The sequence below is a fragment of the Cibotium barometz genome, chromosome 41 (genome assembly GCF_041138505.1).
Source record: "Cibotium barometz isolate CiBa-2024 chromosome 41, ASM4113850v1, whole genome shotgun sequence".
Lineage (NCBI taxonomy): Eukaryota > Viridiplantae > Streptophyta > Polypodiopsida > Cyatheales > Cibotiaceae > Cibotium > Cibotium barometz.
This window is the reverse complement of record NC_141086.1, coordinates 23,391,139-23,407,292: the sequence shown is the minus strand read 5'-3', so window position 1 is coordinate 23,407,292 and position 16,154 is coordinate 23,391,139. Positions and strand designations below refer to the sequence as shown.

The 16,154-nt window shown below is 40.1% G+C and overlaps 1 protein-coding gene across 1 annotated transcript; it reads right to left on the bottom strand.

Moving 5' to 3' along the window:
- Positions 1-8,051: 8,051 nt before the first annotated feature.
- LOC147614791 (protein ALTERED XYLOGLUCAN 9-like) lies at positions 8,052-10,211 on the bottom strand. Its single transcript, XM_086780136.1, has 2 exons — positions 10,062-10,211; positions 8,052-9,900 (listed from the first exon to the last, which is right to left on the bottom strand). Exon 2 carries the CDS (start codon positions 9,264-9,266, stop codon positions 8,115-8,117), a length of 1,152 nt encoding a protein of 383 aa, XP_086636262.1. The 5' UTR covers positions 9,267-9,900; positions 10,062-10,211; the 3' UTR covers positions 8,052-8,114.
- Between the last annotated feature and the right edge of the window lie 5,943 nt (positions 10,212-16,154).

The following is a 16,154-nucleotide window of genomic DNA, read 5'->3' as shown; positions in this document are numbered from 1 at the left end:
TTCTAATTTTCTGGGTCAAAAAAATATAATTTTAAAGGAATTTGAATGGTCACGGGCGCCCGAATGGACACACCACATGCAAAACACCAACCCCACATTTTTCCAAAATTTAAAATAACCTTTGTCTAATTTTCCACTAATTTTCAGGAATTTTTTGAAATTTTTAATCAACCCCGAACGCATTTAGAATACGAACGGTCAAAAAATTTCGGAATTCCAACAGGTTTTCCCGGAATACGGAAAGCCAAAAGTTTTGGGAAAATGAAAAGACAAAAAATTCGGAATGTGAAAGGTCAAAGGTTTCCGGAATACGGAAGGTCAAAAGTTTTTCCGGAATTCGGAAAGCCAAAAGGTTTTGGGAAAACGGAAAGCCAAAGGTTTTCCGGAAGTTGAAAAGCCAAGAAATTTTAAGAAGAAAATTTCAGAGAATTTTCAGAGAATTTTTTCCTCAAATCCCCTATTTTTCAGAATTTTTCTGGCTATTTTCAAGCTTTTTTTCTTGAAAAAATACCAAAAAGCTCTTTTTTTAATAAAAAAAACTCATTTTTTTAAAAAAAATGAAAAAAAATAAATAAGCTTTAATTAGCTTATTAACATTTGATTTTTTTTAGGGGGGGGGGCGTTTTTTTCCGCCGGGCTGCAGCGCAGCCCCCCCCCTCCCGTCGCCTGCGCAAGAGCCTGAGAGAGAGAGAGATTAATTCTCTCTTCTCCCTACTCTCCTCCCTTCTCTCCAAATTCATCTTCCTCCTCCACTCTCTCCTCTCTCTCTGTTAAACAGAGAGATTAGCTTAATCTTAATTAAGCTTTTTTAATTAAACCTTAATCATAATTAACATTAATTATGATTAATGTTTAAAAAATTCATTTTTAAGAGAAATTTCATGAAAAAATGAGGAAAACTCAGATTTGAGAGACGGAGAGAACCCTACGCACACGGGAGAGCATCACATGCGACAACACGCTGTCCCCTACTGAATTTCAGTAGAAATTGACAGAATTTGATCGCATTCCCGCGGAAAAAACCCGCAAAAAATGTATAAAAATACATTTTTAATCATAAAAATGTTCAAAAAATTCCTAAAAAATTAGGAAAAATTTCTAAAAAATTCTAGAAATTCAGGGAATCCATCCTCTCAAAAATATCCACCATAAACTTTATGGTATTTTTGAAAAAAAATCCATTAATGCTCGATTTTAACCATTAAAAATAGAGAAAAATAGCATTAACTCACGGAATTTCCCCGCAACGTCGATTCGTCCATTGAATTGAAGTACCACACGTTCCAATCACCATAACGATGATCCATGTGCATTTCATCAACACAAATCAACAAAAGATAACATTTTATTAGTAAATATTAAAATTTACTAAAAAAAATCAACAATTAAATAGAGATGGCTCTGATACCACTGTTAAAACCCCAAGATCTCTTTAGATAATTGTTATGCATAAAACATGCATAAAGCAGGCATAAACTCAACCACCCAACCACCCCCGAGCCCAAGGGATGCACACATGAATAATGAATGAAATACATCATACCTCTACCTTGATGTCCCATACCATCAAGAGGTATAATACAAACCAATAGCATGTAGCTATAGTGTGAGATGGTAAGTGAGGAGATATGGACCTCTACACAAGAGACCATAGCATGAGCCTCCAAGCCATCAAGCTCCAAGCTCCAATGCCCACCAAGCTCCCTTGAGTGTGCCCATGCCCCTATTATATAGGAGGGCCCTCAAGTGACTCTTGACTTTCCATTCCTCATGTGTGACCCTTGGATGCCTGACCCTAACCTTAATCCTTAAGGTTAGTCCTAACCCATGCTCCACTAGAGCTTGTTCCCATGCTCCCATGCTCACAAGCCTAATGTGGGTTAGCCTCCTAGTATATGCACACATAATGTGTATATAACATAGCACACATAATGTACATATAACACACCCCCCCTAGCACTGAACTCGGGTCCACGATAATAACTGAAATAGGCTACATTAGATCGATGGCTTGGCTCCCTCATAGGCATGACAACAGCTTAGGCTCAGAGGCGACAAAGGCTTGGTCATGGCTATAGCGGCTTGGTCATGGCTATAGCGGCTTGGCTCAGACGCCATGGCGAGCATGGGTGCAGAGCTTGGCTTGGCTCAGCTCAATAGCTTATACACACAGGCGGAAGCAGACGATGAGTAGAGCAAGGTAAGGCAGAGAACCAGCTCTGATACCATGTTGAGAAGGAGATCCCAGGCAAAGAACATGCATGGATGACCACTGCCATGAGACTGGGCCCCCCTTCCTCCAATCCCATGCAAACCACAAAGGTTTGTGGAGGGATTGAGGAGGCCAAGTGCTAATTTCCCCTTTATTCTATGGTCAAGGACCCTTAGCTTAGGCATATGGGATAAACCATTTCTACATGGTAGTCCGAGAGGACAACTCTTCCAATAGAAAATGTAGCATCACTACCATCATGGATCTTCAACCACGTCTCCTTTTCAAGCAACATAGTACTAAATTCTTCAAACGATAGAGGTGGAGCTCTAATCTGAGTGTTTAATGATGTAACCAAGCCATCATACTTTTGTGGGAGAATTCGGATGCACCTTTGAGAGCTAGTTCTTCCCCCTGGTCTTTGTAATCCCCATAGCAGCCATTTGATCCCGTAGATTTTTGCTCTACGTGATAAATACTTCAACAACTTCTCCTTCAGCAAACTACTCAGCGGCGCGGCAAGCTGATTCTCCAAGTTCTGAATCCTGGTTTGATTCCTCGCTATGGTCCAAGCCTTCGATGCCTTAGTTGTATGTTGAAACAGACTAAGAACAGAATCACTTATGCTGGTGATGATGGCACAAAGTGCATCAGCATTGCACCTCTTTCATGCTTGAAGAAGTGTAGCATTTGGTGGAAGTGTATTCGCACTATTATTGGGGTCGGGGGTTCCCACTGGGTTTTGCATCCGTGTTCCCAGAATAGTTTCTAGAAGCTCATAAGAGTCTACAATAGAATTGATTTTGAATTTCCAGCAGAGAGAATAGTTTGTCCCATCAAGCTTGCCTTTGGTTGGTGGACGAATGCGCAAGATAGGTGCAACACCAACAGAGATAGAAGCCATCACTCCTAGATAGTGATCTATAGAAAGAAAGACTAGACTTTATGCACTGTTTCTGCTAAGAGCACATAAAATTTGATACCATATAAGAATATAACATAGCGAGGAAAGATAGATAGCAAAACAAAGTTGGTGAAGGTTGGTGGACGAATGCGCAAGATAAGTGCAACACCAACAGAGATAGAAGCCATCACTCCTAGATAGTGATCTATAGAAAGAAAGACTAGACTTTATGCACTATTTTTGCTAAGAGCACATAAAATTTGATACCATATAAGAATATAATATAGCAGGGAAAGATAGATAGCAAAACAAAGTGCAATAGACAATGCAAAAGATAGAGAATTTAAAAAATTCTAAGAGGTACAATGTGATGGTGCTATCCAATTGTGCGCTCTCAAGTAGAGTTTAGATGGCGATCTAGATAGACTCTGGATGGAGGAAGTACTAAGTGTGGAGGGTATGGATACTCATAAGCATTGGATGGCGATCTAGATAGACTCTGGATGGAGGAAGTACTAAGTGTGGAGGTTATGGATACTCATAAGCATTGGATGCCTTACCTTGTGATAATTGTGTCCATATATAGTGCTGCAACAAGTGGTGTGGTAGATGCGTATACAAGGCGGCCATTTTTCAAAAGGCGTATACAAGGTGGCCATTTTCCAAAAGGCGTTTTACTCAAGGGAATGCTTCTAGTGTTGGAAAATCATTTACTCAATGCTCCCCCTCGTGATGTTTTTGCCGGTGATGGATGTGCGCTATTTTTGTAAGGGTCCCTTTAGGAGTAGCCGTTGTGGTGAGTACCTGGGCGCCTGTGGTTCCAACTTTAGACACTGAATGGTAGCCACGAATGGTAGCCACGTGTGGCAAAAGGGCTAGGAGACGGGTAAACTTGGCACTCTGCCAAATAGGATGCGTGCTTGTGCAAGATATGTGGTCCCATTAGTATGAGTTCTAGACCACAAGGACACATTGTTCTTGGATTGCGGGGCTTGTTTCAGAGTCTAGATGGTCTCAAATGGTCGTAGTTTAATATGGCCCCAATCAAATGATGTGGTCAGTTGGTCATTTTGAACAAAGTCGCGGGTTGGCCAACGTGGCCAACCTGCCGACCCTGATTACTATATACATACTCGTTTGTTTATCATCGAGTTCATTGTGTTTAAGCACTCTTGTAAACAAGACATGATCTGTCTAGAGTCTGTCTAAATCACCACCAAAGCTCCTTACTTAGAGTACACGAGTGGGCGCGGACGCCATCAGTTTGTAATCAAGTTTCTGCAATCAGTAATATTGTTTACTCTCCAATTCTTTCTATAATTTCAGTAATATTGTTTACTCTCCACTTCTTTCTATAATTTAATGCTTTATATTGTGTTGATCTAGCTTTCGCTATTATGTATTCTTATATGGTATCAGAGCAAGGGCTCTAACTAAAGCTTGGTTTTAGCAGTTTGCTATTTGAAGGCAGATTTGGAGACATGGCCTGACTTGCAGATAATGTAGCCGCACATGCCTGCTACTCTCCATCTTTTGGTGATGGTGAAAAGTTGGATGGGACAAATTACACTCTTTGTAAGTTCAAGATTAGGTCTATTCTTGATTCATATGAGTTGTAGAAAACCACAATAGGAATTGATGCAAAGTCGGGTTCTCCTCTAGATCCAGTAGATCCACTACAAACCATACCACCAGTAGATCTTGTTCTCACTTTGGCGTAGAGGCAAAGGAATATAGATACACTATATGCCGTCATCACCAACGTCACTAATTTGGTGATAACCTTGATTTAGCATACTATCACAAGCATGGTAAGTTCTAAAGAACCTGTATGAGACAAGGAATCAAACAAGGATTCAAAACCTTGAGAATTAGTTACAGTAGAGCAGAAAGACATTCTGATGGAAAAGCAATAGAGCATTTCATATTGCGAATAAAGAATATGCAAGGATCGGTGATGGAGATCACAAAGACCAATGACGACAAGGAGCTGGCATGCAAGTGCACCAGAGTGTTGCCCCCGAAGTATAATAGTTTGGTGACCTCATCGAACACAGGTGCACAACCAACCTTACTTTTAAGTGCACCACAGTGTTGCCCCCGAAGTATAATAGTTTGGTGACCTCATCGAACACAGGTGCACAACCAACCTTACTTTTAAGGAGTTCGGTGCAATGCTAGTGGAGGAGATGAGTTTCAAGACTAGAAATGATAGCGATGCATCATCCTCCTACAAGCAAAGAAAGGCAAGGAGAAGGGCTTCGATAACCACAATGCTTTTATGAAAAAAAGACATCTTATGTAAATTGTTTCTACTATGACAACAAGCCTGGTCACGTGATCAAAGCATATAGACTGAATAAAGAAAATACGAAGAATGGCACTTTGAAGCCTTGGAAGTAATCTGAGAACAATGCTAAAGCAAAATTAGAGTTGTTTGTGACAGTATAGAAAATTTGTGTAAAAGAAAAATATTCCTAACATCTGATGGTTCATGAATCATCGACAATGGAGCATCCTGACATATGACCAATCATCGAAAAAGTCGGTATGCCTCCCTTAAGCTTGTGGGGGAGTCTATCTTGGTAACAATCGTGAATGATGTCAAATGCCTAGTCATGGATTAGGTACCATTTCCTTTGTTTCTAGCAATGGTGATACTAAGAAGTTGTTCGATTTTTTTTTATGTTCCAGACATCAAAAGGAATCTGTTGTCTATTGCTACCATAGCTGACTATGACTTGAAGATTCTCTTTGACAAGGTTGATGCAATCATCACATATGCCAGTGGCGGTAATAAGGAATCCGATACAACTTGTATGAGCTATCGACTTTTGCAACCCAAGCCAATGTGGGGACAAATAAGCTATGACATGAGAGATTTGGACACTTGATCTTTGTAGTCTTGAAAGAGATGCAAAGCTCTAGGACAACATTTTCAAAGATGTCAAATGTGTGTGTGAAGCTTGTATGATGTGCAAGTAGCATTAGCATGCCATTCCAAAAGAAAGCAAGAATTATGCAAAGACTTCTCTAGAGCTTATACACGTAGATCTTTGTGGTAAAATGCCAACCATTGCATTGGTTGGTTCTTCCTACTTCTTACTGATTGATTACTTTAGTAGAAAGACGTGGATGTATTTTCTTCGAGATAAGGCTAAAGTTGTTCGATTTTTTTTTATGTTCCAGACATCAAAAGGAATCTGTTGTCTATTGCTACCATAGCTGACTATGACTTGAAGATTCTCTTTGACAAGGTTGATGCAATCATCACATATGCCAGTGGCGGTAATAAGGAATCCGATACAACTTGTATGAGCTATCGACTTTTGCAACCCAAGCCAATGTGGGGACAAATAAGCTATGACATGAGAGATTTGGACACTTGATCTTTGTAGTCTTGAAAGAGATGCAAAGCTCTAGGACAACATTTTCAAAGATGTCAAATGTGTGTGTGAAGCTTGTATGATGTGCAAGTAGCATTAGCATGCCATTCCAAAAGAAAGCAAGAATTATGCAAAGACTTCTCTAGAGCTTATACACGTAGATCTTTGTGGTAAAATGCCAACCATTGCATTGGTTGGTTCTTCCTACTTCTTACTGATTGATTACTTTAGTAGAAAGACGTGGATGTATTTTCTTCGAGATAAGGCTAAAGTTGTTCGATTTTTTTTTATGTTCCAGACATCAAAAGGAATCTGTTGTCTATTGCTACCATAGCTGACTATGACTTGAAGATTCTCTTTGACAAGGTTGATGCAATCATCACATATGCCAGTGGCGGTAATAAGGAATCCGATACAACTTGTATGAGCTATCGACTTTTGCAACCCAAGCCAATGTGGGGACAAATAAGCTATGACATGAGAGATTTGGACACTTGATCTTTGTAGTCTTGAAAGAGATGCAAAGCTCTAGGACAACATTTTCAAAGATGTCAAATGTGTGTGTGAAGCTTGTATGATGTGCAAGTAGCATTAGCATGCATTTCCAAAAGAAAGCAAGAATTATGCAAAGACTTCTCTAGAGCTTATACACGTAGATCTTTGTGGTAAAATGCCAACCATTGCATTGGTTGGTTCTTCCTACTTCTTACTGATTGATTACTTTAGTAGAAAGACGTGGATGTATTTTCTTCGAGATAAGGCTAAAGTTTTTGAAAAGTTCAAAGTATGGCATAACTTGGTAGTGAATGAGACGAGACAAAGACTTAAGAAGCTTTGAACACATTGAGGAGGAGAGTTCACATCAAGTGAGTTTAATGCCTACTCCAAGTAGCACGGGATCAAGAGAGATTTGACAGTTGATCATACTTTGCAGAGTGCAAGAATCGCATAGTGGTGGACATGGCGCGGAGTAGCTCAATAGCAAAGGATTACATAAATTTTTTGTGCCGAGCCCATTAACACTAGTGCAATTTCTTAATAGGAGTTACACAAACGTAGTGAATCTCTTTCTACTAGTCAGCTTGCTATAGGCCTACTGCTTTTGCACCTTAATTAGAGAGGCTTCACCCCTCATCAGCAACGAATCACGTAGTGGTGGCACCGAGAAGCTCAATAGCAAAGGATTACATGATTTTTTTGGGCCGAGCCAGTTAACACTAGTGCAATTCCTTAATAGGAGTTACACAAAGGTAGTGAATCTCTTTCTACTAGTCAGCTTGCTGTAGGCCTAATGCTTTTGCCCTTTAATTAGAGAGGCTTCACCCCTCCGCATATGTGCTTGAGGACTGATGCACATGACACCTACATACTGGACAGTGATAAACCTTGAACAGATGATGTCCACTTTCTGCACATCCTCCTTGCAAAACTGGTCTGACACCAAAAAAAGACAGCATAAACAGCATTTCACATTTAACAATCGCACTTCAAAATACACCATCATAATCCTTGAAAAGTAGATCTATTTAGCCAACTTTATTACCCTTGCTATGTGAAATTACTGGCTTGTATTATCAAACAAAAAATAAGGGGCGCCTTTAAAAAGGCAATCTCACTTAGAAGGAGCTTGCTGTGTAGCAATCAGTAATGAATTCAGCATGACCTGAACTGCTGCTTCATATACCGTACTACAGTAGTGCATGCCATCTGACGTGCACTCAATACCACACCCTTCACTCAACTTATAAAGATCTAGCAGTGCAAGAGGCCCTTCAGGCTGCAAGAGCTTGCTGCTTTTCAATTCATGGTCATATAGTGCAGAAAGCTCTTTTGTAAGCTTCTGCCGCTTTTCTTGTGTGTTCAAAATGGGGTTAACTAACTTAGGAATGTTCATCCAAAATGTTTGAGGCACCCCTGAATTGCTTGCAGGCCTCGGACTAAATGTACCTGTCGGTAGAAGGTTGAAATAAGAGGCCGCAGGAAAAAGGGAATACACTGCTCTCTGCAAGTGTACTAGAGTGTGGAAGTAATCTGAAGCATTCGTCACATGAAGCATGTGCCATAGCCCATCCCCCATGATGAGTACATCCGGATAGCTCCGATTATGTCTTAGGTTGACAACCAAGCTTGTAAGGTTGCTGATGTAAGGGGCCCAAACGAACTCCATTCTGATGTGATGCCTTCTGAGAGAGTAGTTACTGTGGCGCTTGAAGAGGTCCTCACGAACAAATTCTGTTGATAGAAATAGATGATCTAGCAGAGAGAGCAGGAAGAGGCGTGCTTGAGAGTCCCCTGCAATCATGATCCAAGATCCTTTTAGCAACTGCAACGCATCAGTTTTGTTGACCTTCTGGAAGCTACAGATTGCTGAGACATTCCTATTCCAAGACCACAAGCGGTTAAAACTGCAGGGATCTGACAGGTTTCGATTCGAAACAACATATTCTTCGTCCTCCTCCCTGCCAGCATTTTCATCTTCCCATGTCATGTCATGCAGAAGAGACACACAGAGGGATTGTTCCCCCAGATCTTTGTTGAATGTATCACGGATGCCAGATATGGGCCACTGTGGCTTGAATGGTAAGAAAAAAGAGGATAGGGATGGGAAGTAAGGGGCTAGGTGCACCGAGACTGCCAGAGTAATGAACAATGCCACACTGAAATACAGTAATCTGTTGCGGGTGAGATGCAAACCAGCCATACCAAGAGGTAGAAACACCACTACAAATGCTGCAAGCAGCCCAATTTGAACAGCAAGCCCCATCTTGCTTTGCAGTCTTAGTGTTCTGCAATAAACCCTAACCAAGCATGTATTCTGGCATGCGTCCTCTGATAGAAATCTTGCTTTGCAATCTTGATGTTCTCATGTAAAAACCCCAAACTGGCATGTGTAAACCCTAGCCTAGCATATGTTCTATCCTTGAATAAAAAACACTAGCCTGTCATGGAAAAACCCTAGTCTAGCATATGCTCTGCCAAAAAATCCCTAACCTGCTAGATATTACATTTCTTTTGTGTCTCCACCAAGATTTCCACAGGTTTTCTCTTCCTTTCAATCTCTTGGCACTGGTTGATGAAGGCTTCATGTGCTTATTTATGTGTGTGCAGTCAATTTCTGCAGTGTTGCTTTGCTTTTGGCCCTGATCATGGAAGACAGAAATTTGCCATGAAATCCCTCTTCCTTCCCTTATTTTAAGTGCATGCAATCAATTTCTGCAATTTTGCTTGGCTTTTGGCCCTGATCACAGTAATGGAAGACTGAAATCTACCATGGAATGCCTGCATTTCATTGCATCCGTAGGCATAGATCTATTGTTTCTTTTAAAAACTCTCTGCTGATCCACATTAGAAAGGTGCCAATGTCAATGAGAGGGCAGATCGTGCACATTTGAAGCTCTCTGCGATGCATCGAACATGCATTTTTCTATCATAATCGCATCCAAAAGCAAGAAGGAAACACCCTAATCTCACACAAAGATTGGGGAAAGGGGACATAACAAAGAGGGTAGAATGGATCACAGAAATGCAAACAGGCAGACGGATTACATGGGAAATCTACCTGCAAGAAGAAGCCGATTCGCTGTGCAGAAAGAAGGATTTGCAGTCGCCCACCTGCTTTGCTGGATTGAGAGAGGCGGGCTATGGTGCCAACGCTTGGTGATCCATCGCACTCATCATCGAACTCGTATTAGATTTTCCATGTGTTTATGTTCTTGTATCATTGATTAAAATCATTTAATTAATCTCATTTAATTGAGATTAACTACGGGTAGGACATACAAACTAAGATTAGAATGAGCAACTAAATAAGATACATACATGGTGTACATATAGAGATTATACCAAGTATAAAAAATGCAAGTAGACATACATGGTTTACATATATGTATACTTTACATATGTATACTTTAAATAAGATACATACATGGTGTACATATAGAGATTATACCAAGTATAAAAAATGCAAGTAGACATACATGGTTTACATATATGTATACTTTACATGTGGATGGTAGTATACATGTAGACATACATGGTTTACATATATGTATACTTTACATGTAGATGGTAGTATACATGTAGATGCATAGTAGCAAGAAACTAAAGAGACTAGACATATATCATATTGAGAAACCAAGTAAGATACATACATGATACGTATAGAACATGGTACATATAGAGAGATCAAACCAACACAATATACATGTACATGTAGATGCATAATATCCACAATCTAGTAAGAAGCTAAAGATATCACCTAAGATTTTTTTTGCCCTTATTTTAAGAATTCATTTATTATATACTTTAGTTATAAAACCGACATGTAGTATACATTTTGGGAATTAAATTATTCATTTAGTATGTACTTTAGTTATGCTACATTTTGCGAACTAAAACTCGGTAGATTGAGGAGTTGTTCTTAATTATTTGAAAAAAAAAATATCGAGCACTACCTTAGTCCATGTGAACAACTTCTAACATAACCTTATTTTGATTGGTTTAAAAAAAATGTTTTTATGGAGCTGACTTAGTCCATGTGAATAATTTATAACATAACCTTATTTTGATTGAGGAGTTGTCCTTATATTTTAATTGGTTAAAAAATGTTTTTATTGAGGATTGCCTTAGTCCATGTGAACAACTTCTAACATAACCTTGGGTCGAATGGCTTGCTTAGAAGTAATTTAGCTTTATAGAGGCCTAAGCTCCTCTACATTTTTCAACTTTTGTCAAGCTTGAGAGGCGCATCTCAACGAATCCACAAGTTACCTTACCTTAAAGGGGCACGTTTTCCCTCTTTAGGAGGTTTTTTTTCCCGTGCTAATATACACCCATCTTAGGGTGTACTTATCATCTTTGTACAACACACATTCATCATCTATCTATCATCTCATCATGTGCTCCCTTGAGCTTATCCACTATGTGTGTGTGCACGCATTCTTGCAACCCTATTTCCAACATTTGGTATCAAAGCATACATTCCTCAACCCTTGTTGATGCCTATACCCTTCACCCTGAGTCACTTGGCTTCTTAAATCGGATCAAGGAGCCCTTCTGGGAGAAGAAAGAGGACTGTGAAGTGTGTAGTACTTTTATGTACTGCAGTTTTGCGGTCAGATTTTCATTCTGGGCGCATTTTGTGGGCCGTTCTCACATGATTTTTGGTTTTTGTTGCAGACATCTTCAAGAACCAGATTTGCATTGTTCTTCATTGAATTCTAGAGTAGTATTATCATATCGTCTATAGAAGGGTGTGCAAATACATGTGAAAGCATCATTGGACACTCACCACACTAGATCTTGTCTACGAGCTACACTTTAAGCAACATTGATCTCTACATCTTACGAGTAAAATATCTACTCACTTTACTCTATATTTGTTTCATACACCTTGTAGGTCTCCATTGTCAGTGGTCTTATTAGGAGCCACCTTGGTTGCATCAAGGATCACTTGTAGGTTGTGTACTAGCTTGAGTATTATCAAAAATGGCAGACAGTGATGTATTTCGGATGTTACCCTGCTGAGGATAATCTTGATGGGACCAACTACCCATTATGGTCCTATATGATGTGGCATGTATTGGTAGCCAAAGGTCTATGGATGTTGTGGTCAGTACTACTGAGAAATGCCCTAGTTCCTCTGATGCAAAAGACACATCTGCATACACGGACTTAGATTCACATGGTATGTTACCACAGGATAGCATACATCCTACATAAGAACAAACAAAGTGGGATGGAAGAGATGCGTAGGCACACACGTTGCTTGCTTTGTTAGTCAAGAGGAGTATCATTCCTCACATTCGGTCATGCAAGATTGCTAAACATGCTTGAAATACACTTGCATCATTGTACAAGTACGTAATGAAGCACGTTGTGTGGTGGCTGGGTGATGGCCTCTATAACACCACTAGTAGACACAAGAAGGAAATGAGTAAGGACAATAACTTGGGGACTCTAGGATCCCAGCTCAAATGATAGCAATCAGTTCAGGCTTTATTCCTTGAGCTCTGGCTGACACAAATGGACACCTCTACACCTTTCTGTCTGACCTGACCACTACCTCCAACTGTTATCCACCGTCAAACGACTTAACTTTCAAGACTTCAGTCCTTTTACACAAAAGCCTCAACTGACCACAGCTGACAAAGTAGCTGACCCAAATCTTTCTCTGGGGCCCCAAGCAAGTCTGATATCGACTGTTAACCGAAATAGATACTAACCGATGACCCCATACCAAAAACTATCTTCCAACATCAGAACGCCTCAAAGACTTGCTTTAGAACTTCATAGCACACATTAGCATCCTTCAGCTGACCAGAATTCACTTCAATTGATGCCAAAATGATAGAAAACCGCCTCCGAAATCTTCCTTTATGTTTCCATTCCAAAATGAGTCTTTCTAGAACCTCTGTGATCCTCTCGCTTCACCAAAGCTTGCAGTCACTCTCCAAGAACCTTACACAACTCTTGGCTTACCCCCTTCTGCTTCCCTGCTGATATAAAAAACTAGCAAAAATCTATCTCAGATGATTATTGCATAAATGAACAAATTTTGATAGAAGTTTAGAACACATGTTTGCAAACAGAATAACGTTCGCCTGTCCTCCAAAGTATCCCGCAGTGGTAGCTGACTACAAACGCTTGATCCCAATCTTCTTAAAACCTATCAGCTCCCCTTCTGCTGCTGCTGATGCCCTGTTGACTCTATTTTGCCCTAGATGTCAGCAAACTAGTTCGGATACCTGACGTCGAATTCAACCCCAATATTCGTCCTCTTGGATATCTTATTGTCCTCCCCGATTCGTCCTCTTGGATATCTTATTGTCCTCCCCGATTGGCTAACATGCATCTATCATCCTCAAAGCCATACTAGACATCCTCCTATGTTCTACTGATCTTCGGCAGACATTGATCTATCTGGCCTTTACTGTTGCCAATTCTGCTCTCGGAGGCATAACCAACTGACTCAAAATCCCTGTCTGGATCAGTAACACTCTCTTTTAGGTCCGTTGTATCCTCCTAGCTCTTGAACTGCCCTAGTTTCATGAAGATATGACTCCAAAGACACTTTGTTGCACAAGTGACTCCTATTGACTGATCTGACGTCTGATTTGTTGACGGTTGACTCAATTGGAAAAGAGTCTCTCAGCTCTGAGTCCTCTAAGACCTCTAAACCCTTTAAACACTCAAACCAAACCAAAATATGACCTTTTGGACATCCAATTAAGATATGACTCCAAAGACACTTTGTTGCTCTAGAATGACCAATTAATCACTATCAAGTCACAATTGCTCTAGAATGACCAATTTACCCACAATCCAAACTAACTTCTGTCAGAGTTCAATCTATCAGACTTGACTCAAAATACCTTCCCTTGTATCTAAAATGATCAAAGCTAACTTTTTACTTCATTAGCTGACTCCCTTGTCACTCACATAGTTGCATGTAGCTATCATCCTTCAGACCCTTTCTGACAGCGTTCTCTCAATAAAAGATGATTTTTCTTATTATAAGGGAAGCTCAGACCCCCTAGATTGTCAGACACTTCTTCTCAGGTGCTCTACATCAACTAAAACAAACATAACAATTCAAACTGGCTCCAAAATACAAACACTCATAGATTAAGTCACATGAATAAGTTTCAAGATCACTAGTTTGTTCACCAAACAAAGAGAGACTGTCTCAACACCCCTGAGACAATGGGTTCAAATTTGTCAACAAAACACATTGAAAACTTGGGGCTTTTATAGGTAATCTCTAGCAACTATCCTAATTACAGTGAACACACTGACTCAGACTGTAGGCTTCTCTTAGATAGGTTCTATTCACCACCTAGTTGACCTTCAACATGCAACAATTGAGCATAAATCGGGCTAAACCACGTCTCAAATAGAGTCACCTTTCATAGATAACCAAGGATGCATCCCCTACTTGATTCTCTGGACCAAGACACCTTCTTTGATCTAATTTCCCAAATCCACCTTAATTAGATTGCGCTTCAAAGTCTGTGACCTTCAAGAACTGGAAACCCTGCCATCTGCAATAGTTTTTCTTCATTGTAGATTCTTCTCCCTCTATACTCACACTGGCTTCTCTCTTGTCTCTTAATTCTCTCCCTCGTCTGTCAGTCCCTCTCGTAAATTGTCTCGATTCTCCCTTTTTTCCCATCGCTACCTTGCCGCCTTTCTGGACAAAGGCGTTGGCCCCCTTCTTCAACCATACACCTTTTATTTTGGTTTTTTAGCATCTACTCTTATCCTCCCCGCTGCCATGCTGTCCTTGCCACCTTGGAACCTTTACACATCATCATATATTTATTATTTATTGGCACCCTCCATGTTTGTTTTGAGCCTTGGGCAGCTCTCATATATTACCCTCACTCTTCTGTGAAACACTTTCAGGTGTTTCGCATTCTACTCTTCTCTGGTTTCACATAATTCTAATGTGATATGGCCTCAATCTCAGGCCATTCACCCTGCTTGCATGCATATGACCACTCACATGCTTCTATTGATAAGACCCATTGGAAAAAACTTCATGAATGATAAATGGTACTTCCCATCTGACCCTAAAATTGGTCTGAGAAGTAGAATCTAAAGCATTATTATATCTGAGGACCAACATGTCTTTGTTTCCCAGCTTCTCATTGAAAGTGTCAATTCTTTTTTGACTGACCTTTTCATGCCACTTAATTGCTTCCTCTCTGTCCAACAGCAAAGAATACAAATTGGTCCACCTCTTTTTCTCCAGCTCCTCTTGGGTCATGTTATGCTAAACAAAAAGTCAAGTGATGGTAACATCACATTCATAGGCAACACACAATCCTGTCCATACACTAAGTGATAAGGGGTGTACCCAATAGCATTCTTTTTAAATACCCTAAATGCCCAAACTGATCTATCTAGGTACATATCCCAATCACTAGGATGATCTTCCACAAGCTTGAACAATAATCTCTACAACCCTCCATTGAAGATCTCTACCAACCCATTACATTGGGGATGGTATGGTGTAGTAATTCTATGTTTAATTCCCAACTTTTTGGTCAGGTCTTTGACTAAATCTGCTCTGAATTCTCTTCCCTGATCATTGAACATCTCTAAAGGAACTCCAAACCTACAACAAATCATTTCATAAACAAATTTGTTGACCTAATGGTGGGGGCAGTAGCATTGCTAGTTGCCCTGGCCTCTGGCCATCTTGTCAAATAATCCACAACAATAAGGATGTAAAAATTCCTACTTTTAGTTCCTAGTAGAGGCCCTATTACATCTATTCCCCACTTCTCAAAAGCCCCATAACTCATGATATGATGCAGGGGTTCAGGAACTAAGATCTTCTTTTGAAAAGCTTGACATTCAGGGCAGCTCCTACACTAATGGTGGATATCTCTATTCATGCTTGGCCACATAACTTTTGATGTGTTAATACCTTCCTCTTTGTAATGTCTCTATGCCATAGTGGCCACCACAATCCTCCTCATGACAAGCTTTCAAAAAATCTAGAATCTCCTCTTGAAACAAAACTCTTCTCATAACATCATCATTCCCCTTATGGTACTATGTGTCTCCAATCAATACATACTTTAAGGCTCTTCTGACAACTACTCTTCTCTTGGAACCATCCAACTCCCTTTTGGCAAAACCT

Coding starts and splice junctions, on each gene's coding strand:
- LOC147614791 (XM_086780136.1), bottom strand. CDS start 9,266: ATGGGGCTTGCTGTTCAAATTGGGCTGCTTGCAGCATTTGTAGTGGTG.